At 38.7% G+C, this 25026-nt stretch overlaps 3 protein-coding genes across 6 annotated transcripts; 2 read left to right on the top strand and 1 right to left on the bottom strand.

The window, feature by feature from the left end:
- Positions 1-52: 52 nt before the first annotated feature.
- Positions 53-3641, top strand: LOC311095545 (microfibril-associated glycoprotein 4-like). Of its 4 annotated transcripts, none has more exons than XM_084134072.1 (6): positions 53-198; positions 455-503; positions 579-782; positions 1130-1226; positions 1674-1841; positions 2982-3641. In XM_084134072.1, exons 2-6 carry the CDS (start codon positions 498-500, stop codon positions 3236-3238), a joined length of 732 nt encoding a protein of 243 aa, XP_083990198.1. In that variant the 5' UTR covers positions 53-198; positions 455-497; the 3' UTR covers positions 3239-3641. The 4 variants fall into 4 exon arrangements, with proteins under 4 accessions (XP_083990198.1, XP_083990200.1, XP_083990201.1 ...); XM_084134074.1 differs by having other exon boundaries at positions 53-324; positions 2982-3496; XM_084134075.1 differs by lacking the exon at positions 455-503 and having other exon boundaries at positions 610-782; positions 2982-3496.
- A 1434-nt stretch (positions 3642-5075) lies between these two features.
- ube2ka (ubiquitin-conjugating enzyme E2Ka) lies at positions 5076-19867 on the top strand. Its single transcript, XM_084132747.1, has 7 exons — positions 5076-5185; positions 6653-6746; positions 7616-7674; positions 15971-16053; positions 16148-16247; positions 17627-17755; positions 19007-19867. The coding sequence occupies exons 1-7, from the start codon at positions 5114-5116 to the stop codon at positions 19079-19081; spliced, it is 612 nt and encodes a 203-aa protein (XP_083988873.1). The 5' UTR covers positions 5076-5113; the 3' UTR covers positions 19082-19867.
- On the bottom strand, positions 8160-15323 carry LOC311094648 (uncharacterized protein). The gene is made up of 3 exons (XM_084132746.1): positions 15134-15323; positions 8528-14895; positions 8160-8289 (listed from the first exon to the last, which is right to left on the bottom strand). The coding sequence occupies exon 2, from the start codon at positions 14647-14649 to the stop codon at positions 8833-8835; it is 5817 nt and encodes a 1938-aa protein (XP_083988872.1). The 5' UTR covers positions 14650-14895; positions 15134-15323; the 3' UTR covers positions 8160-8289; positions 8528-8832.
- Positions 19868-25026: the final 5159 nt, after the last annotated feature.

Below are 25026 nucleotides of genomic sequence, written 5' to 3'. Positions count from 1 at the left end.
GCCTAAGGGTTTTCTTAACTTTTTTCTTAATGGGTCTGTTGCAATCAGTTCCAGATACTTTATCATCACTTTCAGAGGAAATAAATTCCACTTTTGATTCCTCTGAAGATGATGAAGCAGGTTTCGCAAAAAGGCTGAAAATTAACAAAAACTCCTTTTATGGCATCTAACCCATGACTGTCCAATAAAGATTTGAAGGTAAGCTTTAGTGTTTTTTTTGTGTGTGTGTAAATGTGTCAGAAACAGAGGAGGATCCTGACGATTGGAGAGATATTTAAAGACACATCTCTCGCCTGAACATTCACAAGATTCTCAACCCATACAGTGAGTTTTATTACTGGTCATTTTGAAAACGATGCAGGTCTCAACAAATACAGTTGATTCTTCAGGAAATGACTGAATACGTGTTCACGTTCAAGCAAAGTTGATTTTATTTGTCTGAATTGTATTTCAGGTGCAAATCCTCTGAGCTGGACGTCTGAAGCAACTCCGCAAACATGATTGTGAGTTTGTGTGTGTAAGAATGTAAGTCAGATTTAGTCAAACAGCAGATCTTGAGCTGTGTGTGTCTCTCTCAGGTGTTGCTGTGTTTGTCTGCGCTGTTTCCAGTGTTGATGGCGACTGAAGTGCCCAAATTTGATTGCTTTGCCACTGACTGCTCTGATATTTATTCGAGTGGGAAATATGACAGTGGCGTTTACACCGTCACCTCAAAAGATGGACCGGTGCAGGTCTACTGTCAGATGGTCCCCACCGGACAACATGAAAGAGGCCACTGGACGGTAAGCATTTAAATTTGAGCGAGTGTTTTATCTTGAGACATTATTTTATAAGCACATGCCCAGCATGAATGATAACATTTGCATATTTTATAGTAACATATACTATTGTCACCTAGTGCTTTTATTTGTGCTCTTTTATTTTACTTAGGCCTATACAAGTATCTAAGTATGAAATAGTTCCATAAAAGACTGTCATGCATTTGGTGGCTTAGGAATAATACAACAGATTTGACATTTGTTGCTAAAGAAAGCCTGTGAACTTTAAAAATAAAAAGCTTTTTTAATGCTTTACACCCTTAAAAGATGAATGATGTAAAACCGGAGAATGATAATTAATAATGTTTCAGGTGATTCTCAGGCGAATGGACGGCGAGGTGAATTTCCTCAGGCCATGGGACAGTTATAAACAGGGTTTTGGTAATAAAGAAGGCGAATACTGGCTGGGTGAGTGTTTTTGTGACATTTTGGGCAACAACAAAAAAAGCAAACAAAGTGAAAAACATGCAATCAGACACATGGAAAGGAGCCGTTTACAGGACACTGTTTTCAACTGAAAAAAAAAAAAATTAAACGAAATTATGCGTTTTGAAAACGCAAGCTTTTGAAATTTCGAATTTCAAAGTGCACGTTTTTTAAAAGCGACAAAAACTTGAATTTGTGAAAATGGTGAATTCATGCAAAGTCACATTGCCATCTACTAGCCTGGCAGCAGAATACAGTGTTTTTAGTCATTTCAGCGGATCCGTGCGAACGGAAAAAAATACAAAGGATAAACTTTTTTTATCGTTGACGTGTAAACTTCCCTTAATCTACCACAGTATAAATGCAGATTTATTTGGACATTTCTTTGAGTTAGCCAATTAAACCGGTTTCATTTCATGTTTTCCACAGGTTTAGAGTTTATTCACCTGCTGACATGCAGGAATCAGTATAAACTCAGAGTAGATTTGGAGGATTTTGATGGGTCAACGGCTTACGCTCTGTACGAGTCCTTCTCTGTGGATTCTGAGGCTGATGGGTACAAACTGCATATCAGCGGCTTCGTAAATGGAGGAGCAGGTAAAACAATCCACAAATGTTTAATTTTCATATGTGATGAATCTACACAAGCTGAATTGTTTTAATGAAGGAGGAAGAAAATGCTTTAAACCAATTTTTTTTTTAAAGTCCCCCTGTGGTGAAATTAAGTTTTAATGTTGTTTATACGTCTATGTGGTGTTTTTAATATGCTTTAAAGGGACAATGGGTAGGAATTTCTCCCATCTAGCTGTGAAATTGTATTTTGCATTCAAACGAATAGTGCTTTCTAGCGCCTTGCGTTTTCAAATCCGTGTTGCACTACGGTAGCCGTTATGTGCCAAGAAGCTATGACAACATTTCCTTAGTTTAACGTTCAATTTTGGGCTTTTTTGGCGACGAGGATTCCTTCTCCTGTGGCTTGGCAATGCATAACTATGATCCTGCATTATAAAGTACCGTCAAATTTGCCGGGGCAGTGACAAGCGCCTCTCACTGATCTCCTTGTCCGCTTCAGCCTTTTTCAGTCACGTGACGCTGGCTCTGAACGAAAACACGTTGTGGAAACGCGTTAGCCTAGTACTTTTTGTCCCTCTCTGCTATTATAGTTTTTCAAGATGGCAGAACGACAAAGAAACCTCCGTGGAGTTACCTGTCCCATGTAAATAAAGATAAGAAATTCTTCGTTTACGAGGATAAGTCAGATCATTGGCAGAGGTGTTTGTACACCATTGAGGACATATTTATGAATAAAGATATTGATTTTAGATCATAAAATACTTAAAAAACTATGGATTTATGGAACTACAACACCATTGCTGAGTATTTTTACGGTTTGAAATCGCTGGTGTTTCTGACGTCACAAACTACCTTGTAACCAATCAGATCAACGTGTGATCATCAACCAGTGGATCTCTGAGCTGAGTGAGTGAGTGGAGGCGGGGCTCATTTGCATATTCATAGAACCGCGCGTACTAAATGAGGCAAGGGTGTCGAGTTACATTCAAGATATTTAAAGGCATTTTTTCAAGGAAAAATGTTTAAATATGTCATTTTGGTGATCAAAGATGAGTTTTAAGGGATAAAATGATTGACTACAGGGGGACTTTAAATAATTGTATTTTAGATTAATGAAAAGGTAACTAAATGTGTGTTTATAATGAAAGTTTCTCCTTTTTGCAGGTGACTCTTTGAGTTCCCACAATGGAATGAAGTTCTCCACCTTTGACAAAGACCAAGAAAATTGGAGCCAAAATAACTGTGCTTTAAAAAAATCAGGAGGGTTTTGGTACAACAATTGTTATGAAACAAACCCCACTGGTCAGTATTTGTGGGGGAAAGATGATGAGGATTCGAGTACTTCGGCCAACTGGTTCCACTGGAAGAAAAGCTGGAAATCTCTGAAGTCCATCACCATGAAGATCAGACGCGTGATGTAGACCAGAGGTTGCAAACGCTTCACGACTGCAGCTTGTGCACATATGCACAACTATTATGCATTCATGTGGATCTTTCTTAAAATATGGCGACCAGCATATTCCCATCAAAAAAAATTGCACATAAAAATAATAACAACAATTTGACATCCGTTGTCCTTTTAAATCAAAATGTTGAATTGGGTTCATCACTTCAAGCTTTTCTACATGCTTTGTTTGCTTTGATTTTGAAGCAATAAAAGTGTATGCTCAATGCAAGCGATATGTGGTTTTTGTGTGTTTTATGTATTAATCAACTAAATAGACAATAGCAATATTCATGTGGGCTTCATATATGAATTAGGAAAATAGTGTATTCAGCGTTTCAAGTAAATAAAAGGGGACACAATATGTCAATGTGTTCTCGAAACATAAATGTCTATGGAGCAAATTAGTTGTTTTAGCAACAGTTTGAAAATGCAACTTTCAACATTATGTTTTAATTCGTTTGATTCTATAATATATATAATTTATATAATATAATAATTAATTAACTGATAATAATTCTATAATATATATATATATATATATATATATATATATATATATATATATATATAATAGAACTTCTACTGCAAAAAAGTGCTGTTCTTCCTCAGTATTTTTGTCTTTGCAATCATAGTCCGCAAAGATCAATCTCTACCATATAATGGCATATTAAGAAATATAATATCAAGTAAGAGAGTTCCCGTTTGTGTGTGTGTGTATAAGTGTGTCCAAGGCCTTGTTTTGTCAGGGTGTGTCCACGATGTGCACATAAGAAGTTACACACACAGACAGTCTAACACAAGAATAGTCAAAAGTGGAGCCTAAGAAATAAGAAAATACAAACATGAATATATTTAGGTGTAATCACAATAAAAATGTACAGTGATTTGAGCAGGTTAGAAATGAACCAACTTCGTCTTCTGTGACAGCAGACTCACTGACAGATGTTCAAGGTCGGCTATACGTTAAAGCACAACGAAGTTGCAAAATAAAGCAACTTCATAGCATGATGAACTTGAAGCACAACAATGACTGACAATGAGTCGACTTTTCCATATAGAAGATGTTTTGACATTCAAATAATTTTTGAATTATAACTATCTCAAATAACTATCTCTCCAAGCAGCCTTGGGTGAACTTATGATGAATTAACTAGATAAACACACACACACACACACACACACACACACACACACACACACACACACGCACACACACACACACACACACACACACACACAAATGTATTTATTTAATGTATTTATTTCAAAATGTATTTCAAATGTTTATGTAAGGCTGGAAGCTGCTATTTTGAACCAATAATCGAAACAAAAAGCAGTTGAAGGATGAAGTGCATAATTCTTATGATCTTATTTACTTATAAATTAATTTTATTATTTAATTTTGTATTTGTCCATTACACAGTTTTTATGTTGTTTTGCACTACTTTCCAAATGCTTTGGAAATACGAATGTAAACATTTGTCATGGCAATAAAGCACCTTAAAACTAAAACTTCTTACTCTGATATAGAGACACAACATTCGCTCACACTCACTCTGAATGAAGTGTAGGACAAAAACTGAAGGTCGTACAAAAGGTGCTGTGGTTATTACTGGTATCAGGAGTCAATACTGGTACTTTGATATGGAATCATTACCATATTCATGTAGCCAATGCACATCAAAATACCATCGTACATGTGCACTGTTATTGTACTTTTGCACATTTTTATTGTATACAGCTGCAAATGAGGAGAGAGAGAGAGAGAGAGAGAGAGAGAGAGAGAGAGAGAGAGAGAGAGAGAGAGAGAGGTGTGTGTGTGTGTGTGTGTGTGTGTTGTTGGTGGTGTATGAACAGCATGGCCAACATCGCGGTCCAGCGGATCAAACGGGAGTTTAAAGAGGTTCTGAAAAGCGAAGAGGTTCGTTTAACACTTACACACATGTGTGTATTTCGCTTGACAGCTGTCAATCATGCCTTATGACTGACACATGTGCATTTAATCATGTGAGATGATGGACGGATCAATTGTGACTCTCTCTGATCCGGACCGAGTCCGCTACTGCTGTGATTTGTCTCGTTCACTGAGATAATGCAGTTTAATGTGTGTTTGTGGTGTCAGATACGCGATTTGGGGGAATATTATGGGATGTTAGTCCCGTCCAGGCCGAACAGGATTTAAACGAGTCCAAACCCGCCGAAACGAGCCACAACACATTTCTCTGACATTCAAATGGCTTATTTAATCGATTCTGCGGTGTCTATTGTGTTTATGCAGTGGTTTGATGTGTATTTATGTGTGTTTATAGTGTTTTTTAATAAAGGCCTGTGTGTGTGTGATTAGCCGCATGCTAACTGAAGGCCAGCTAGTGCTACGTAAACACACATATTTACGCTTACGTTTGACGTTAAAACAACATTTTTAGACGCACAACAATGAATATTTGGGTTAATTTATATGGGCTGACAGGTTTGTAAACTTTTTATTGTAGTTTTGTCATGGATTTGATAATAGTTTCGACAGAATCACAACAATGATAATTGATGATTATTATAATTGTATTACGGGCGCGAATTTTCATTAAAACCTCCATTTGTGACTCGTGATTAAAGTTTATTCTTTAAATAATTTGTGTTATGATGTACTAATGTGTGTATTGAATGTTGTGTGACACTTTTAACACGAGTATAAACGAAAACTTAAGAAACAATGAACTGAATTTACCATCTAAATCTCTGATCTTTCATTAAGTATTAATCTAACTTAAATTACAGGTTTAGTTGGGTATAACCAATTCTAGTGAGTTGTCACAACTGTCAGTCACAAACGAAGTGCCAAAAATACCATAGTATTACCATGGTACAAAAACAATTTTTTTTTTTACTTTTAGTTGCATTTTACCTTCTGATATCATCACGCTACTATGACTTAACTACAGTATCCCAGTTAACAAAAATATGTTTTGCCAAGAACGTTTGTTCATAACTTTGGGAGAGCCTTGTCGGAACTTTCTGGGATGTTTTTGCTGGAGTTGGTCCTTTTGAATTCTGGCGAGTTGGGCATTATTGGGTTTGAATTTTGGATTTAGTTGCGAAGTTTAGGGGTTTTGACTTTGGATTTAGCCATTTAAATTTCAAGCTTTGACTTTACATTTTGGAGTCTGTGTTTATTTTTGAGGGCATGAAGAAAACTAATAGCTACCATCCAAAGTTGGAAACCTAATCCATACTTTAAATTGCCCACTTTCGTCCCCAAAATTAGAGCAGAAAATGCCTATAGGCATTTTCTGCTCTAATTTTGGGGACGAAAGTGGGCAATTTTGTGGAATGGATTTTTATTTAAAAAAAAATTTGTTGACTAATTTTACATTTCTTTTTATTTTCACAGACGAGTAAAAACCAGATCAAGGTTGATTTAGTGGATGAGAATTTCACAGAACTGAGGGGGGAAATCGCAGGACCGCCAGATACACCTTATGAAGGCGAGAGCAAAGAAATTATTCTGATCTATTAACTGTGTTTCTGTCTTACCTGATCAACCACATACATCTCAAGATATCTGCACTATTTGATGCCACGCCCGCCAATGGCACCTAAATAATCTTCTTTCTCCTTTTCTATCTGGTTTTTGAATGCAGAATAGCACAGTTACAGCTGTTATTAAAGTGTTTAGCGACATTATTAATGCCATAGATTGCAGGCAATTTTGCCTGCAAATTTTCTTGATTTATCGAAGGCTTTTGACACAGCTGATCATGACATTCTTTTAAAGAGACAAGCCATTGTTGTTCTGTCTCTAAAGGAGTCTGTACTGGGACCCATTTTATTTTCCTTGTTTATAAATAATATCTGTGATAACATTCTCAATGCTAGGTCTTTATAAAGATGATACTGCCATTTATTGTCGTGCATCATCAGCTTCACAAGCTCTTCAATACTAGCAATCAGCGTTTGATATTGTACAGTCTCGTCTGTGTCGACTTAAACTGATTTTAAATCCAGATAAAACCAAATTAATGTTATTTTCAAATTCCAAAGCTCTACAAGGAATCTTCCTGATATTATTCCTGAATGAAATGACAGTGTGTGGTTATTTAGCCATTTTGTCTTGTACATTAGTGTCTCATTTCTAAAATCTTCCCTTTCTGACATTGGAACGTCAATCAATTTTCTGAATGCATGCACTTGTTTATGTTGATGTTTCTAAACGTTTCAGATGATGTTTTTTAACATATGTCTTGGTGACATGTTTACCGGAGTAGATATTTACACTAATATGATGTTGATTTCATAAACTGTTTTGATTTTGTCTCTACGTTCATGTGACTTTCTGTCTTTTCCATTTTTGTAGGTGGCAGATTTCAACTAGAAATTAAAATTCCAGAGACGTATCCATTTAATCCACCAAAGGTGAGTCAACGCTGGGTTAAACACTGGGTTAAACGCTGGGTTAAACACTGGGTTAAACGCTGGGTTAAACGCTGGGTTAAACACTGGGTTAAACACTGGGTTAAACACTGGGTTAAACGCTGGGTTAAACACTGGCTAATGTTGGTATCATATGGTAGATCAGGAGTGCTGTGAAGTTTGTGCAAACAAATATATGCAGGAGCCTTCATATAAGTGCAATAAGACAAAGTTCAATGTTCTTCATCAGTGTTTCTGTCTCGTTTTCCAGCACAAATATCTAAACATTCTTAAATCAAGATGCATTTACTGGAGAAGCAAAATCACTGAAGATATTAAGTCTTGTTTTATGAACAAATGATCAAAAACTAATACTTAAAACAAGAACAAATATCTAAACAAACTTAATTCAAATGGAAAACAAGTTGTTTTTCTGATCCCACTGGCAGATATTTGTTCTTGTTTTAAGACTTAAGTAAATATATTCTGTCCTAGATGCGCGTTCCGTCTACGCAACACTGACAGATAGCTAACAGGAGTCAGAAAAGGGCAGACGCAGTAGTAAAGTTGAAAGTTTTACTGTTTTGTTCTTTCCTCTTCTTTCTCTTTTTTGTAAAACTGAAATATACAAAGATTACAAATGTCTTGTTACAAAATATTCTCAAAATAAACACAAATGAATTTCCGCTGTTTACAAATATTCTCTGAGCACATATCAAAAGGCTACAATCAGCTCTTCTTAGTGTAATTATAAACAAATTGCCATCACTGTTGAATAGTTCGTTTTTAAACTCAAACTAATGAATTACAAATATATATACACGTTCATGCAAACACTGAAAAAAGATAAACTTACAGGCAAAGCCTTTCCGAGGCACAAAAACGTAAAGAAAACAGAGAGATGACTTGTTGGCCCACCGCATGGAAAGAAACTGGAACACAGCGGCTATTTCCTGGTTAACCTCTAACCCAAGAGTCACATGACCTAAACCAACCACTAAGAAAACGGTTCACAATAATCAATTTCTTTGTTATAACACCAAACTGCCACAAGATGGTGCTAACAAATAAAAAACAAATATGTGCCATGACACTCCCCGCCTGGTATTGTTTAGATACCACGATATAACCTGAGAATGTTCACATAAGACCTCACAAATATCAGTCCTCCGTTGGCATGAGCAGAACTGTTTCCGATATAGGTCTGAGGAATGTCTTGATTGTCCCATTCCTTGCAACTCTTAGTTCAACCGTTCTGACTCTTTTGTCACTGCTGGGAAAAATCTTGGTCACAAGAGCCATAGGCCATTCATTGCGCTTACTTTGAGCATCCTTAAGAAGGACAACATCGCCCTCTCTTAGATTTCGTCGTTCCTCTTGCCATTTGCTTCGGCTTTGAAGCGTTGAGAGGTATTCACGCCTCCATCTATTCCAGAAAGTATTAGCAAGATGTTGCACCCTTCTCCATTGCTGTCTATGGAGATTGGTTTCCTTGAAGTCACCTGGAGGTGGGAGGAGTGTATGACCCTTTTGAGTTAGGAGCATGGCTGGCGTTAACAAGAAAGGTGAATCTGGGTCTGTGGAAATAGGAACAAGGGGTCTTGAATTGACAATTCCTGTAACCTCTGCCATCAAGGTAGACAACACTTCATGTGTCAAGCAGGAAGGACTGATCTGTTGGAGCATGGAATCTAGTATGCGCCTGGAGACTCCTATCATCCGCTCCCAGGCTCCTCCCATGTGGGATGCGTGAGGTGGATTGAAGACCCATGAACAACCCTCTCCACCCAGGTACTTCCTCACACTAGGCTCTTGAGGATCATTTACCACAATTTCCAGCTCTTTACAGGCTCCTACAAAATTGGTCCCGCAATCAGACCGGATTTGTTTGGCAGGACCTCGTAGAGCAAAAAACCTTCTCAAGGCGTTTATAAAGGTGGATGAATCCATACTGTCAATCAGCTCAATATGTATGGCACGAATACTCATACAAGTGAAAAGAACAGCCCATCTTTTGCTCTGAGCTTGTCCTCCTCGCGTGCGCCTTGCGACAACTGTCCAAGGTCCAAAAACATCAAGACCGACATGCGTGAAGGGAGGTTCAGTGCTCAGGCGATCGATGGGTAAGTCCGCCATCTTCTGCTCAGTTACCTTCCCACGAAGTTTGTTGCATACGACGCACTTGTGTACAATGCTGTTGATAAGCTTCCTAACACCAACAATCCAATACCCTGCATTGCGGATAGCTGATTCAGTAAACACACGGCCCTGATGCTTGACTCGATCATGGTAATGCTCCACAAGTAGCTTAGCAGCATGACTGCGTCCTGGAACAATCAAAGGAAACTTCTCTTGGAGATCCAAAGTTGCATTTTTAAGCCGACCTCCTATCCTGAGAAGACCTCTACTATCTACGTAAGGGTTCAGTTTTTTCAGAGCGCTGTGCCTCGGGATGTCATTTCTTTTGGCGATGCAGGTGAGCTCTTCTTGGTAAGCTTCCCTCTGAACGCTCTTGATTACAACTTCCTCTGCTTGTAACAACTCTTTCACTGTACGAGGCTTAGCACAGTAGTGCCATGAGCTGCAGGCTCTTTCTCTATCATCAGACGACTTGTAAGTCTGGGCGACATGTATGAGAAAAGCTATGGCTCTGACTAATGACCTCCAAGAAGAGAATCGCTCGAATCGTTGACATTCAAGATGAAAATCGTCGGATACAGTAGTAGCAAGAGGACGAACTTCTGTGTCCAACTCTGGTCCGAGGAGGTCAAATTCCCTCTCCTCTAGAGACAGATTCTGATCCATTTGCGACAGGAAGGCAGGTCCTGTAAGCCAGGTGGTTGTGCCCAACAGAGCTGCCGGAACGGAGCGGGTTGCGTGGTCTGCAGGGTTATGCTTAGTAGACACATAGTGCCATTGCATTGGGTTTGACACTCTGTGGATACGCTGCACTCTATTGGCTACGTATACATAGAACCGTCTTGTCTGGTTATAGATGTACCCCAGGACGACTCTACTATCCGTGTAAAACTCCACAGCATCTAGAGTGAAGTCCAACTCGTTTGTGATTATCTCTGCTATCTCTGCAGCTAAAACCGCAGCTCCTAGTTCCAGCCTGGGAATGGTATGAGCAGCTTGCGGAGCTAATTTGGCCTTCCCCAAGACGAACCCAGTGTGACATGCTCCTTCGCCATTGATGACACGAAGATATGCCACTGCTGCAATCGCTTTGACAGAAGCATCAGAGAAAATGTGGAGCTCCTTCCTCACAGCTGTAGAGAGAGTAGTATGAACATATGTTCTAGGAATCTCCAGCTGTTTGAGATCTTGTAGGGATCTCCTCCATGCATTCCATGCTTCTTCCTTGTCTTCAGGGAGGGGAGAATCCCAGTCACAAGTCTCACCTGAGAGTTCTCGTAGCAGGAATTTCCCTTCAATGATGATAGGGGCAACGAACCCAAGTGGGTCGAAGAGACTGTTGACAGTAGCCAGTATCCCTCTGCGAGTAAAGGGCTTCTTAATGTCGGTTACATGAAAGGTGAATGTGTCCCCTTTCACATCCCAGCTAAGTCCGAGACTACGTTGGATGGGAGTAGGGTCAACTTCCAAGTTAAGATCTTTGAGTCCCTTCGCATGATCTTCGGTCGGGAATGCATTCATTACTTCCTTGCTATTAGAAGCAAACTTGTGCAGTTTTAAATTCGAAGTGGCCAGCATTTTCTTTGTTCGTGTCAACAGATCGATTGTTTCCGCAGCTGTGGGTGTTGATAAAAGTCCATCATCGACGTAGAATTCTCTTTCTACAAAGTGTTTGGCGTCTGAACCATACTCCTCCTTACCATAAGCCGCTGCTCGTCGAAGACCATAAATGGCTACAGCAGGAGATGGACTATTACCGAACACGTGCACCCTCATGCGGTATTCGATGATCTCTTTGCTGGTGTCATTATCCTTGAACCAGAGAAAACGAAGGAAGTCTCTATCTTCCTCTTTCACAATGAAGCTGTGAAACATCTGTTCGATGTCTGCAGTTACAGCTACCAGCTCCCTTCTAAAACGCAGTAAGACTCCCAAGAGGCTATTATTTAAGTCAGGACCAGAGAGAAGAACATCGTTCAAGGAGATGCCCTGTTTTTGCGCGCTGGAGTCGAAGACAACTCTGATCTGACCGGGCTTCTGTGGGTGGTACACCCCAAAGGTAGGTAAATACCAACATTCCTGGCCTTCTCGAAGAGGAGGGGCTACTTCGGCATGGTCACGATCAAAGATGTTCTGCATGAAGGTAACAAAATGAGACTTCATCTCAGGCTTCTTTTCCAATGTGCGCAAAAGGGAGGTTAGGCGTGTAAATACCTGTTCTCTATTATTAGGGAGTCGTTGGCGAGGTGTTCTGAATGGGAGTGGTGCGACCCAACTATTGCTCTCGTCCATGAACATCTCTTTATCCATGATGTCCAAAAAGCGCCTGTCTTCAATAGACAATCCAATTTTATTATCCTCCTTTGTCCTCTCAAAGATGGTATCTCCTATGGCATAGTCATCAAAGATGAAGGTGCCGTGCGCCAGAGATATCTCAGGCAGAGGCTTGATGTCAAACTTCTCCCTAACGCTGAGTTTGTTGGGACATGGAGGAAGTAGAGAAGGACGTCCATTATCAAGTACATGGGTACGGTAAGCACTAAGTGCTGCAGACCTGTGCACGGATCCTAAGCAGACGTCTCCCACTACGACCCATCCTAGGTCTAGTCTTTGCGCGTAGGGTGCGTTATTAGGTCCATTACGTTGCTCCCGTACTTTATGAACCTGAAGGATGTCACGACCCAAAAGAAGAATAATTTGGGCTTCTGGATCCAAAGGAGGAATGCAATGAGCGATGGGCTTTAGGTGAGTGTGCCAATGTGCTGCATCAGGTGTTGGTATCTCGGCCCTGTCGTCTGGCATATTGTTGCATTCGATCAATGTTGGCAATTTCACCTTCATCACTCCATCTAAAGACTCTATAATGAAACCAGTAGCTCTTCTTCCCACGGTCTCTGTCACACCTGCACAGGTACGTAGAGTATATGATGACTTCTCTCCTTTGACATGCAGCAAGTCGAAGAACTTGGTTCTAGCGAGCGATCTATTGCTCTGGTCATCCAGGATCACATAAAGCTTGATTGCTCCTTCTGGGTGGCCTTCTGGGTAAACCTTAGCCAGGCAAATCTTAGAGCATGACCGTGAACATTCACCGTAACCACAGACTTCTGTGCACTTGGAAGTTATAGCAGGTTGAGGCGTGTCTATCTCTCCCTCCCCGCCATGAACAAATAAATTTGAAGGCGGTGGTCCTGGATGAAGCGCTGCGATGTGAGCATCACTGCCACATTCCTTACATTTAATAGCTGCCTTACAGTCCCTGGCCAGATGAGTGGTTGTTGCACAGCACCTGTAGCAAACACCTTTCTCCTTTAGGAAAGTCTTGCGCTCATCCAGAGGTTTGATCCTAAAACCTCTGCAACGATTGAGAGGGTGGGGCTTCTTATGAATCGGGCAGGTCTTATCCACATCATCCAACTCATAGTTTGAGCTGCGTGTCTGACTCACAGTCGCTGCTGACACTTCCGTCTTGTGAGTATAGACTGAGCTTTTAATTTGTCTCTTGAATTGCTGCTCTGGTTTCAACACACTATGGATTCCTGAAGACAGAGCAAAACTTGGATCGTTGCGTGTTCGAGCCTCTCTGCAGATGAAATCACAGAAGAATGAGAATGGAGGAAAGGCGACTTGATGTGCTGTTTTGTACTGAGAACCTTGAGCCATCCACCTCTCCTGAAGACTGTAAGGCAACTTATCTACGATGGGAGCAACACCACGAGCGGTGTCAAGATAAGTTAGTCCGGGTAGGTAGCCTTCATGTTTCGCAGACTCCACTTCCTGTAGAAGATCTCCAAGTTCTCTAAGCTTTTTCGCATCTTTGGTGCTGATTTTTGGAAAGTTATCAATCCTGTCAAAGAGGGATTTCTCAATAATCTCTGGAGAGCCATAGCAGTCTTCCAAGCGCTCCCAAGCCTTTCCCAAGCCTGTGTTTGGATTACCTGTGTGCACAGCTCTGATCCTTTGCACATGATGTGAAGACTGTTCTCCCAACCATTTAGACATAAGGTCTAACTGCTCAGCAGCTGACAGGTGCAAACCTTCAATTGCGTTGAGGAAAGAGGACTTCCACGCCCAATAATTCTCCGGACGATCATCAAACTTGAAGAGACCTGAATTAACAAGCTCTCGGCGTGCTAAGTACCTGGCGACCTCACTAACATTAGTGTCATTGTTGAACGATGGTTGTGGTGTTGTCTTATATGGAGAAGAAGTGAACGGCGGAATTTGGTATTTTTGACTAGTTGTTTGCACTGACTTCTGGGGATGCTGCGTTATACTCTCAGTATCAGGTTTATTGTTGGAATCTCTGACATCCCAAGATGCAAAGCGACGATGCCTTGGAGGTGTCTCAGGCCTCAACACATGGACAATTGGCTTTAGAGGTAGTTGACATGGCTCATCTCCAGCTGGAGACAATAACCTCAGTTGAGACTGATTCATGACGTAATCACGAGTGCGATCAGAAACTTCTCTCACATCAGAAATCCTTTCTCCAAGTTCACTATCTGCTGCTGCCTCCAAAACCTTTGTCTCAGCAATGGCTGCTGCCACCTCACTTTCGTGCTTTATAGCTGCCAGAGACGCTTCCATGCATGCCTCTGTAACTTTCAGTTGAGCTTTCTCAATCAAGATTTCTGATTCTTTTTTAAGGAATTCAGTCCTGGCCCGTGCAGCTTCCAGTTTAGCGCGAGCCTTGGCAGCAGCTGCGCTAGCCGCTGAGCTTCTAGATCTATTAGTCGAAGCAGAAGCTATAGATCTTGTTTCTAATGCTTGACTTAGCTCTGTAGCTTCCCCAGCCTCCATAGCTTTCTCAGCCTCCGTAGCTTTCTCCGCCATCATGAATTGCTAATACTGTCTAGGAGTACAGGGCGTGATGATGAACGAGGAATGATGGAGTTAAAGCTTGCTTTCCTTGAACTTCAGTGCCTACTGAGCGGTTGCCTTTTTACTATTCTGTCCTAGATGCGCGTTCCGTCTACGCAACACTGACAGATAGCTAACAGGAGTCAGAAAAGGGCAGACGCAGTAGTAAAGTTGAAAGTTTTACTGTTTTGTTCTTTCCTCTTCTTTCTCTTTTTTGTAAAACTGAAATATACAAAGATTACAAATGTCTTGTTACAAAATATTCTCAAAATAAACACAAATGAATTTCCGCTGTTTACAAATATTCTCTGAGCACATATCAAAAGGCTACAATCAGCTCTTCTTAGTGTAATTATAAACAAATTGCCATCACTGTTGAATAGTTCGTTTTTAAACTCAAACTAATGAATTACAAATATATATACACGTTCATGCAAACACTGAAAAAAGATAAACTTACAGGCAAAGCCTTTCCGAGGCACAAAAACGTAAAGAAAACAGAGAGATGACTTGTTGGCCCACCGCATGGAAAGAAACTGGAACACAGCGGCTATTTCCTGGTTAACCTCTAACCCAAGAGTCACATGACCTAAACCAACCACTAAGAAAACGGTTCACAATAATCAATTTCTTTGTTATAACACCAAACTGCCACAAGATGGTGCTAACAAATAAAAAACAAATATGTGCCATGACAAAATACATTTTTAATATATTTTACTTAATATCTGAAGTCATTTTGCTTCTCAAGTAAATTAATATTTCGATATTTCGACTGGAAAACAAGATGGAAATACTGAGGAATATTTTACTGTAAAACGAGAAAGATATGTTTAGAAAATAGTTTTTCTAAGGCGGCATGCATGTCTTTACACAGGAACACGTGCATCACACACTTAAAAGTTGAATGTTCCCGCGCACAACCACAGAAAACAAGACGCATGCCGACTGACAACAACAACGTTTGAGGCGGTTCTGATACATAATCTCATTTACAGCATAAAAACTGCTGAATCGCATCTAAAAGAAGCTTATTTACCTTCTTATTCTTCTACTTCTGTTGTCTGTGCACACAAACAATCAACTTTAGAGTTGTAGATTGTAGTGCAGATTTTTATTGCAACAAGCTGCATTAATCCGCCAAATATTAGCGCTTTAGATGCATTTTATATTTGTATTGTGATTCCCTGAATTGAAACTGAGTCACATTGTGAGCTGTGTGCTCTGCTATTGACTGATGTTTTTTACTTTAGGTATTAGGTATTAATAATTCCACTTGTCCGCTGATGTTTTTCAGGTTCGGTTTATAACGAAGATCTGGCATCCCAACATCAGCTCAGTAACAGGTGCCATTTGCTTGGACATCCTGAAGGACCAGTGGTAAGATCTTACTGAACGCACTATAGAGCTGTGAAGCAACAGTGAACAGTGAAACTGATGAACTCTCTGCTGTGTGTGTGTGTGTGTGTTTCAGGGCGGCAGCCATGACCCTCCGAACAGTGTTACTGTCACTACAGGCTCTTCTGGCCGCTGCTGAACCAGATGATCCACAGGACGCTGTAGTCGCCAATCAGGTATATAGAGAATTATGTATTTATTAGGATTAACCCCTTGAGATGAATCATCTTGTTTTCGGGGGGGTCCCACCACATAACAGCCACTACATATCAAAAACAAATTAACAATACATCTACAAACAACAAAACACAAACATTAATTGAAAAATGACACCACAAAGTTGAAATAATAACAAATAATAAATGTATATGTGAGCTTGTGTCGGGAATGAGCAACAAAAGTGGGCGTGCAAATAGTATAGCAAAATCTCTAGTGGTTCCAAGAGTTTCTGTAGAGTTCAGAGTCCCCGTGTGTGCTTAAAGTGGGCATGAAACAGAAGTTGTGCTGGTCTTTTCTTCTCTATTGTGTCGTATATCCGAGTGAAACGCTTCTGGAACAAGAACAAATGTAGGCGGGGCTTGATTTAGTCTGTGTGGAATTGATTGGATGGTTGTGGTTTGCTATTGGCTGATCTCATGTGAGTGACAGGTTGCCCCGCCCACATCATCAGAGAAGAGAAGAGATGCTGCGAGAGGAACTTATTCTCATTCAAGATTACGAGACATGAATTAATAATAATAATTAAAAATAATAATGATGTGCACGGATAAATCATAAAAAATAAAATCTTACATTTTGTTTGATCGAATTTAAGGCCATAACATTTTTTAAATATCTTAAATGGTATTATCATACTCTTAATTGTCATTAAGATGTATTAAATTTGGCGACAGAAAGACAGGAATCGTGAATGCGTCCTAATGTGATTATTAAACTTCGAAAGACGATCTCTTTTTTATTTATTTTAATTTGTATTAATATTGAGCAAGGACACATTCAATTGATTAAAAGTGACAGTAAAGACATTTATAATGTTACAAATGATCACTGTTACAAATAAATGCTGCTTTTTTGACTTTCTATTCATCATAATATAATCATAAATGTTTCTTGATCATCAAATCATCATATTAGAGTGATTTCTGAAGGATCATGTGACACTGAAGACTGGAGTAATGATGCTGAAAATACAGCTTTGATCACAGGAATAAATTACACTTTACTATATATTCACATAGAAAACTGCTGATTTATATTAGAATAATATTTAACTGTTTTTACTGAATTTTAATCAAATAAATGCAGCCTTTGTGAGCAGACGAGACTCTTTCAGAAACAGTAAAAACCTCAAACTTTTTTGTACCATCGTAGTTTTACTATTGTTTAAGAGTGATATGGCAAACATGCAATTCAGAAAGTTATGTTCTAGAAAAAGAGATACTAATAACTACACATATTTACTAGCTAATATAAGGAAACAAGATTCTGCTTCATTTGGGTGTCAGGCTGATGTGGTCACTTCCTGTTTTCACTGTGTTTATTTCCTGTCTGACAGTATAAACAGAACCCAGAGATGTTCAAACAGACGGCTCGACTCTGGTCACATGTTTACGCAGGAGCTCCCGTCTCCAGCCCAGACTACACACGCAAAATAGACAAGCTCTGCGCCATGGGCTTCGAGAAGGTGAGTAGCGAAACACACGCTTACCAAAACCACACTTATGAAAACCAAATGTTATTTTTGAATGTTCAGAAACAAGTAGAAACATTTAAAAAAACGTCAGACGAACGTCCAACTAAAATGTTTCCGAAACAAATGTATGGAAGATGTATAAATAATGTTTTTGTGCTAACGTTCTGAGAACATAATTAAAAACCAGATAACATTAAATGATCTTTCTATTAATGTTACTGGAAGAAGGTTTGTCAGCTGAGCTTTTTCTGTTGCACTTCTATGCTAAATATTTGTTCAAAAAGCATGTACAAAAATCAGGGCCCTATGAAATCCTTTATATTTTTCTTTTTTATTCTGTTTTATTCTATTTGGACTCCTTTTTATTGGTTAAATTAAATTTTAGGAATCAGAAAGCATGTCTAATTAATTGAAACCATGCAACTTAATCAATTTAACAACAATTTATTAAAAGTTTAACAAAAAAGGATGTTTAGGGCCCTATGAAATAGGTTTTATTAATTTTTTCTCAAATTCCATTTGATGTTTTTTATTTATTTATTTATTTTTTAACCAAATTCTGTGTTAAGGTTTCTGGATTCCATTTTAATGGTTACATTAAAATACATACAAAATACATACAAGTTGCAATAATCAAAAATCATGTATATTTAATTGAATTAATAAAAAACTATTTATAGAATAAATTATTTTTATATACATTTTTTTAAATTATAAATCATTTTTATTATTTATAAATTCCCCCTATAAATTCTGTTATGTATTTTAATCTTTCTTGAAATCAGATAAAGGCAAAAACATTCATTTTAACCATATGATTAAATCAATATTAATTTTAATCATATAAAATAAAACAAACTTTTTTGTCAAACAGAGTTTACATCTGTAAAATATTTCTGTCACAATTTCTTCAAGTTAAACCAAACTTTTATTTCGAGGGGTTGCTGTGAAGAGAGTTTCTGTGTGTTTGTGACAGTAGTTGTTCTTAAATGAAACGGTAAATGCTCATGAAGTGACTCTGGAGCTGAAGTTCATGCGTTGTCATCCTCATAGACCTAAACAGTAAATCCTGTTTTTATGACTGGATTCCGCGATTCCGTCCACGTTTTCCCGCATTGTGGGATTCATAGGGCCCTAACAAGTGCACATGCTATGCTTTAGAAGCCACTAATGTGATTTTGCACACTGTTTAGTCGGTGTAGTATTTCCTCCCGTCAGAATGCCGTGTTTTCCTCTGTGCAGAACGCAGTCATAGTGGCGCTGTCGTCGAAGTCCTGGGACGTGGAGACGGCGACAGAACTATTGCTCAGCAACTGAGTCCGACACGAGGAGCCAAAGCACCTGATCTGACACAATCACACTCTTTCTCTTCATCCTCCTGTTCTCTCTCCATCTTTTCCATTCCTTTACTCTACATAGTTCATCCCAAACTGAAAACGTCATGTTTATGTTGTTCTGAACTCGTATTTGTTCAGCAGGAGACGTTTAGCCGAATGTTCACGCGGCTCTTTCTCTGTATGAAGGAAGCGGCTGGTGATTTTGCAGTACAAATGCCGGTTTTTGAACAACATGAGCGCGAGGAAAAGATATGTTTACTTTCATTTTTGGGTGAACTGACTGTGAACTTTTCTATCTCTTTCTTTTGTTTACTTATTTTGGTTTGGATGTGCCTTTTTTCTTTCTCTCTTATAATCTTCATCATCATTATGATCATCATTTCCCTCAGAACGGTGCAGCAATCCGACTCCAGCCCGACTGTAGCCCCGCCCCCTCTCACACACACACACACACACACACACAATCAGCACTGCAGTCTTTCTCCCTCCCGCTCAATCATTGGCTCTTTTATCTGGAAAACATTTTTAAAACTACAGTGTCAAACAGAACGACGTGAAATGGTACCTTCACTCATAGATGTTAATCTCAAACATTCAAGACTGGAAAACACACACACACACACACACACACACACGCAAATATATGAAAGACGAGTTCATCTGTAAATAAAGCTATTAAAGTCTGTATAAATTAAAGCAATGTGGCAATGCCTTTATTTATTATTGCTTTGTGGAATAGTGAAATAAACACTAGTTTCATGGCTGAGCATGTGATGTTTGGATGATCTGTGTTTTACATTGACTGAGGTTCTGAGAGCACAAAAACATCATACAGATGTAGACATGGAGACATGGAGAGAGAGACTGCCGTTCAAAAGTTTTAGAGCGGTAAGATTTTTAATGTTTTTAAAAGTCTCTTCTGCTCACCAAGGCTGCATTTATTTGATTAAAAATACACACAAAAAACAGTAATATTGTGAAATATTATGACAATTTAAAATAACTTTTTTATATTTTGATATATTTTAAAATTTTCAGCATCATTTCTCCAGTCTTCAGTGTCACATGATCCTTCACAAATCACTCTAATATGATGATTTGATGCTCAAAAATCATTATTATTATCAGTGTTGAAAACAGTTGTGGACATTTTTTTCAGGATTTTTTGTTGAATAGAAAGTTCTAAAGAACAGCGTTTATTTGAAATAGAATCTTTTGTAACATTATAAATGTCACTTTTGATCAATTTAATTAATTCTTGATGAATTAATGTATTCATTTATTTTATTTTATTCCCCCCAAAAATAAAATAAAAATTCTTACTGACCCCAAACTTTTGACCGGTAGTGTTTAATGTTACAGAAGCTTTAGATTTCAGATAAGTGCTGTTCTTTTGAACTTTCTATTCATCAAAGCATCCTGAAATAAAAATGTAAATAACTGTTCTGAACACTGATAATAATCATAGATGTTTCTTGATCATCAAATCATCATATTAGAGTGATTTCTGAAGGATCATGTGACACTGAAGACTGGAGTAATGATGCTGAAAATACAGCTTTGATCACAGGAATAAATTACACTTTACTGTATATTCACATAGAAAACAGATTTTAAATTGTAATAATACTTTTATGATGGATAGATGCACTATTATGATGATAGATGCACTTTTATGATAGATGTACTTTTATGATGATAGATGCACTTTTATGATGGATAGATGCTCTTTTATGATGGACAGATGCACTTTTATGATGGACAGATGCACTTTTATGATGGATAGATGCACTTTTATGATGATAGATGCACTTTTATGATGGACAGATGCACTTTTATGATGGACAGATGCACTTTTATGATGGATAGATGCACTTTTATGATAGATAGATGCACTTTTATGATGATAGATGCACTTTTATGATAGATAGATGCACTTTTATGATGATAGATGCACTTTTATGATGGATAGATGCACTTTTATGATGATAGATGCACTTTGATGGACTTCAAAACAGAAACAGCCATTCACTGTGATTATAAAGCTTGGAAGAGCCAGGACATTTTTTAATATAACTCTGATTGTGTTCGTCTGAAAGAAGAATGTCATATACACCTAGGATGAGTTCAGGGTGAGTAAATCATGGGCTAATTTTCATTTTTGGGTGAACTATCCCTTTAAAAGAGCGGTGTGAGGTCTGTGGCTCGGGAAGGTGACGGAGTTTATCCGTGCTTTCAGAAGAAAGATATGCATCTAGCCAGCAGAAACACGACAAAACGGACGGAACCCGAGAATCCTGATCAGTTTGGACTGGAACCAGAGGACCGGAGCTCAGTGTAATACTGTGGTACTTTCATACAAACACATGTATTGAATGATTACAATTTGCAAGTCAATGTAAATTGCTTAAATTATTAGGCTACTATCTGTCTGTCTCTATCTATCTATTCATCTATAATTTTATCTCTCTAAAAATCAATATTTCATCTGTTTCCTTGTATTTCCGTTAACCAACATCAGAGAACACATGCGACTGTGTCGTTGAATTATTGAACTGTTAACTTAAAGCGCAATGCTAGGCCTACTTCGTGTACATCGTGTGTGTGTGTGAGGGGTTCGGCTGACAGAAGAGAGTTTAGGAAGCTCTGGTCTAGTGGAGTTGAGGAGAGAGAGAGAGAGAGAGAGATATGTGTGTATATGTTAAAACACTGTGGTATAAAATGTTCCGATACTATAATTTGTATATATGTTAAAACACTATGGTGTAAAACGTTTACAGATATTATAATTTGTTACACTGTTAATTTGTACAATTAATTTAAGTAGTACATTTAGATTTAAGTTATGTTGTAATACTGTATTATTTTGATGTCTTCTACAAGCTTTGGCAATATTGTAAAATGTACAGTCATGCCAATAAAGCAATTTTTGAATTTGAATTTGAATTTGAGAGAGAGAGAGACTCGATCGCCTCCTGGAGGAGAGAGGAGGAATGACGAGGCTGAGCTGTGCTTTTCCTTTCCGCACTCATAGTGGACAAAAGCCAGAGAGAAAACTGAATGTGAGAAAATAAGATAAAGGAAAAAGCAACAGATCTGAGCCTCGGTGAAGTGGATTATGTGAGTAGTGAGGATGAAGCAAAAGCTTACAGCACCTGGTATTCCCAGGCGGTCTCCCATCCAAGTACTAACCAGGCCCGACCCTGCTTAGCTTCCGAGATCGGGCGTGTTCAGGGTGGTGTGGCCGTAAGCGGGAGTCTCTGCCGAGAGAGGGGGGTTTAAAGAAGGACACCAGCACCTCTACACGTGACGGACCGCGCATGCGACACACTGCAGAAACACCCCTTTCCCCCTCAAGTGTTTTCATGGCTGTATCCGAAATCGCCCCCTATACCCTCGAACAGGGCGTTATTTGAAGGGACAGGCATTTGTAGAGGTGTCCCAATCCACAGTGGACGTTATTGAGTGAGTGCACTCATTCAATCCCACAATGCACTACAATAACGAGTGTCCTCAACCGATGTACACTCAATGCTCACTCGTTTTCATTCACTCCATCAAGTGAACAGTATTAGTGGACTAACGTGGGGAATAGGGAATGAGGGTTTAGGGGACGATTTCGGATTCAGCCCATTACTTTAAATATATATATATTCGCATCATGAAATTTGAACTCAGTTCACAACATTTGTGCCATAACGGTGAGTAACTAAGAAAAAAAGTTGACTCGTCCCATTTTCTTAAAAAAAGAAAGAATGAAAAAGGCAAAAGCGGTTACAGTGCGGGACTGTGAGAGGAAATTATGAGTGCATCCTAATGATATTGAATACAAATGTGATAATTCCCTGAATACATTGCATTCCAATTAAATACAAGTCAATATTTGTTTGTTTATTTAATTATTTTAATGTATAGTTTTAATAGGAGTTCAAGATCAAACGCGTGCATATAAATAAATAATTAAAATAATTACATATATAAACAAACAAATGATATTGACTCATATTTAATTGGACTGTAATAGCCCATATTCAGTAATGTTTGGCAACTAACAAATTTGTATTCAATATCATTAGGATGCATAACCAGGGGCATAATTTGTGGGGGGGTTATATTTAATCCAATATTTAAATCTATGCATTACAACCCCCCCCCCCCCCATCAGGAGGCATACCCAAACTTCAACCCCCCAATGTTCAAACCAAATCTACGCCCTTGTGCATAACAATCCACTCACAGTCCCTCACTGTAACCTTGACTTTTGCCTTTTTCTTTCTTTCTTTTTTTTAAAGAAAAAGGGACGAATCAACTTTTTTTTTTTCGTTTATTATTTTCTTAGTTACTCAGCGTCACGTGTAGAGGTGCTGGTGTCCTTCTTTAAACCCCCCTCTCTCGGCAGAGACTCCCGCTTACGGCCACACCACCCTGAACACGCCCGATCTCGTCCGATCTCGGAAGCTAAGCAGGGTCGGGCCTGGTTAGTACTTGGATGGGAGACCGCCTGGGAATACCAGGTGCTGTAAGCTTTTGCTTCATCCTCACTACTCACATAATCCACTTCACCGAGGCTCAGCTCTGTTGCTTTTTCCTTTATCTTCTCAAATTTGATTTATTTTCTCACATTTTGCTTTCTCTCTGGCTTTTGTCCACTATGAGTGCGGAAAGGAAAAGCACAGCTCGGCCTCGTCATTCCTCCTCTCTCCTCCAGGAGGCGATCGAGTCTCTCTCTCTATCTCTCTCTCTCTCTCTCTCCTGGAGCCGCTCCTCTCCTCAACTCCACTAGACCAGAGCTTCCTAATAGTGATGGGCGATACTGCAAATTTCGGTACCGATCCGATACCAAGTAAATACAGGGCCAGTATCGCCAATATCGATACCGATACCAATACTTTTTCATTTTAAAAGCATGCACTTTAACTTGTATGCACTTTCCTGTGCTAGAGCAGTGTGTCATGATTTATGAGGTGAATGCATCATTAATATGATAAATCTGAATACGTTTTCATGACTACTAGGCCTAAATATTTTGTGATTTGTGCTCTCAACTCGCCTGTAATTAGTCAGTGACTTTTACAAAACGACCCTAATTACAGTACTAGCCTACTAGTACTAGCCTACTGTTCAAAAATTTGGGGTCTGTAAGATTTTTAATTCTCTTCTGCATTTATTTGATCAAAAATACAGTAAAAACTGTAATATTACAATTTAACATAGGCTATCTGTTTTCTATGCCATAGTAAACTGTAATTTATTCATGTGATCAAAGCTGAATTTCTGGCATCATTACTCCAGTCATGATGATATTTCATTTTAATATGCTGATTTGCTGCTCAGGAAACATTTCTTATTATTATCAATGTTGGAAACAGTTTCATATGTGGAAACCATGATACATTTTATGCAGAATTATTTGATGAACAAAGTTGAAAGAACAATTTATATGAAGTAGATTTTTTTTTAACAGTGTAAAACCCTTGACTGTCACTTTTGATCAATTTAATGCATCGATCCTTGTTGAATAAAAATATTAATTTCATTAAAAAAAAAAACTTACTGACGTCAACATTTTGAACCGTTATGCACACTTTTGGTTTGTTTATTGCGAAATAACTCCCGATTGTTTCTCTGTGTCATCTAAGCAAGGCTTCGTTTCCCAAACGCACTGGGCCTGCGAGCTCAGCGAAGCACCAGCATCGAACGCTCTCTGTGATTGATTGGTTTCGTCTTGTATCCAGATGACTAGGAGAAAAAGTTCTATCCTACACAATTATCCGCTAACATTCGCTTATTTTTCCACTTAGAAGCTTATTTTACGCACTGAATTGCGTGCTAAATTGATAAAAAATTACTGGTAAAAAAAACACCCATTTGGATCGATATTTTTATGTGAGGATCGATCCTTTTTGATACCACGTCAGTGTCGAA

The sequence above is a fragment of the Abramis brama genome (genome assembly GCF_963993115.1).
Source record: "Abramis brama genome assembly, chromosome: 13".
Classification (NCBI taxonomy): domain Eukaryota; kingdom Metazoa; phylum Chordata; class Actinopteri; order Cypriniformes; family Leuciscidae; genus Abramis; species Abramis brama.
This window is presented reverse-complemented; position numbering and strand designations above follow the sequence as displayed.

Coding starts and splice junctions, on each gene's coding strand:
- LOC311095545 (XM_084134072.1), top strand. Junction 783..1,129: donor ATGAAAGAGGCCACTGGACG/GTAAGCATTTAA, acceptor ATAATGTTTCAG/GTGATTCTCAGGCGAATGGA. Junction 1,842..2,981: donor CTTCGTAAATGGAGGAGCAG/GTAAAACAATCC, acceptor TCCTTTTTGCAG/GTGACTCTTTGAGTTCCCAC.
- ube2ka (XM_084132747.1), top strand. CDS start 5,114: ATGAACAGCATGGCCAACATCGCGGTCCAGCGGATCAAACGGGAGTTT. Junction 16,054..16,147: donor GACATCCTGAAGGACCAGTG/GTAAGATCTTAC, acceptor TGTGTGTTTCAG/GGCGGCAGCCATGACCCTCC. Junction 16,248..17,626: donor ACGCTGTAGTCGCCAATCAG/GTATATAGAGAA, acceptor CCTGTCTGACAG/TATAAACAGAACCCAGAGAT.
- LOC311094648 (XM_084132746.1), bottom strand. CDS start 14,649: ATGATGGCGGAGAAAGCTACGGAGGCTGAGAAAGCTATGGAGGCTGGG.